Source organism: Aplysia californica, unplaced genomic scaffold (genome assembly GCF_000002075.1).
Source record: "Aplysia californica isolate F4 #8 unplaced genomic scaffold, AplCal3.0 scaffold01681, whole genome shotgun sequence".
Classification (NCBI taxonomy): Eukaryota; Metazoa; Mollusca; class Gastropoda; order Aplysiida; family Aplysiidae; genus Aplysia; species Aplysia californica.
In genome coordinates, this window is record NW_004798951.1 from 44,163 (window position 1) to 45,849 (window position 1,687).

Sequence of the window (1,687 nt, forward strand, 5' to 3'; positions counted from 1 at the left end):
AAGGTAAGGCAAGGTAAGGTAAGGTAAGGTAGTACAAGGTAAGGTAAGGCAAGGTAAGGTAAGGTAAGGTAGTACAAGGTAAGGTAAGGCAAGGTAAGGTAAGGTAAGGTAGTACAAGGTAAGGTAAAGCAAGGTAGTACAAGGTAAGATAAGGCAAGGTATGGTAAGGTAAGGTAAGGTAAGATAAGGTAGTACAAGGTAAGGTAAGGTAAGGTAGTAAAAGGTAAGGGATGGCAAGGTAAGGTAAGGTAAGATAAGGTAAGGTAAGGTAAGGTAAGGCAAGGTAAGGTAAGGATAGGTAAGGTAAGTTAAGTTAAGGTATGGTAGTAAAAGGTAAGGTAAGGTAAGGCAAGGCAAGGCAAGGCAAGGCAAGGTAAGGTCAGGTCAGGTCAGGTAAGGTAAGGTAAGGTATGGTATGGTATGGTAGTACAAGATAAGGTAAGGTAAGGTAAGGTAAGGTAAGGTAAGGTAAGGTAAGGTAAGGTAAGGTAAGGTAAGGTAAGGTAAGGTATGGTAAGGTAAGGTAAGGCAAGGTATCTTAAGGTAAGGTAAGGTAAGGTAAGGTAAGGTAAGGTAAGGTAAGGTAAGGTAAGGTAAGGTAAGGTAAGGTAAGGTATGGTAAGGTAAGGTATGGTAAGGTAAGGTAAGGTATGGTAAGGTAAGGTATGGTAAGGTAAGGTAAGGTATGGTAAGGTAAGGTGAAATGAAGTAAAGTAAGATAACACAAGGTACGGTAAGACAAGGTAAAATGAAGTAAAGTAAGGTAAGGTAAGGTAAGATAACAGTTTATTCATCTCCACCGAGAGAAAATTACTGCAACATGCTAAATACTTACATGTACACGCACTCATCAACTCTCTCTCTCTCTCTCTCTCTCTTACACACACACACACACACACACACTCTCTCTCACATACACACAGACAGGCACACACACAGACACACACACAGACCACACACACACACACACACACACAGACATACACACACACACACAGACACACACACACACACACTCACCCTGCGTCTCAAAAGACCACATGTGCGTCCCCACACGTCCAAAGCCCACCTGTACCTCGTCAGCGATGGTCACCCCGCCCGCCGTGCGGACCGACCTGTGGGGGCAATGTCAAGGTCACTGAGGAGGGGGGTCAAGGTCACTGAGGAGGGGAGTTCAAGGTCAGGGTGTCAAGGTCACTGAGGAGGGGATGTCAAGGTCAGTCATTTCGTTTCCTTTTCACAGTGTTTTCCCCATTGGAAAATCTATCCATAAAATTCCCAGCTTTCCCTGTTTTCCAGCTGAGTGAGAACCCTCAGGACAACCACTTTTCTCCTCCATAAAGGGCGGCTCATTCGGACATTTTCTACAAACAACGTATATTATATATGGCCCATTTGGACATTTTCTACAACGTATATATTATATATGGCCCATTTGGACAATTTCTACAAACAACGTATATTATATATGGCTCATTTGGACATTTTCTACAAACAACGTATATTATATATGGCCCATTTGGACATTTTCTACAACGTATATATTATATATGGCTCATTTGGACAATTTCTACAAACAACGTATATTATATATGGCTCATTTGGACAATTTCTACAAACAACGTATATTATATATGGCCCATTTGGACAATTTCTACAAACAACGTATATTATATATGGCTCATTT

The 1,687-nt window shown here is 41.7% G+C and overlaps 1 protein-coding gene across 1 annotated transcript in view; it reads right to left on the reverse strand.

Annotated features, from left to right (window-relative positions):
• Positions 1–1,115, reverse strand: part of LOC101848172 (5-phosphohydroxy-L-lysine phospho-lyase) — a gene marked incomplete at its 5' end in the record, with an annotated part of 10,208 nt that extends 9,093 nt beyond the window's left edge. The window contains 1 exon segment of the mRNA XM_005113176.3: positions 1,021–1,115. Within this exon segment, the coding sequence (XP_005113233.2) occupies positions 1,021–1,115 (95 nt within the window).
• Between the last annotated feature and the right edge of the window lie 572 nt (positions 1,116–1,687).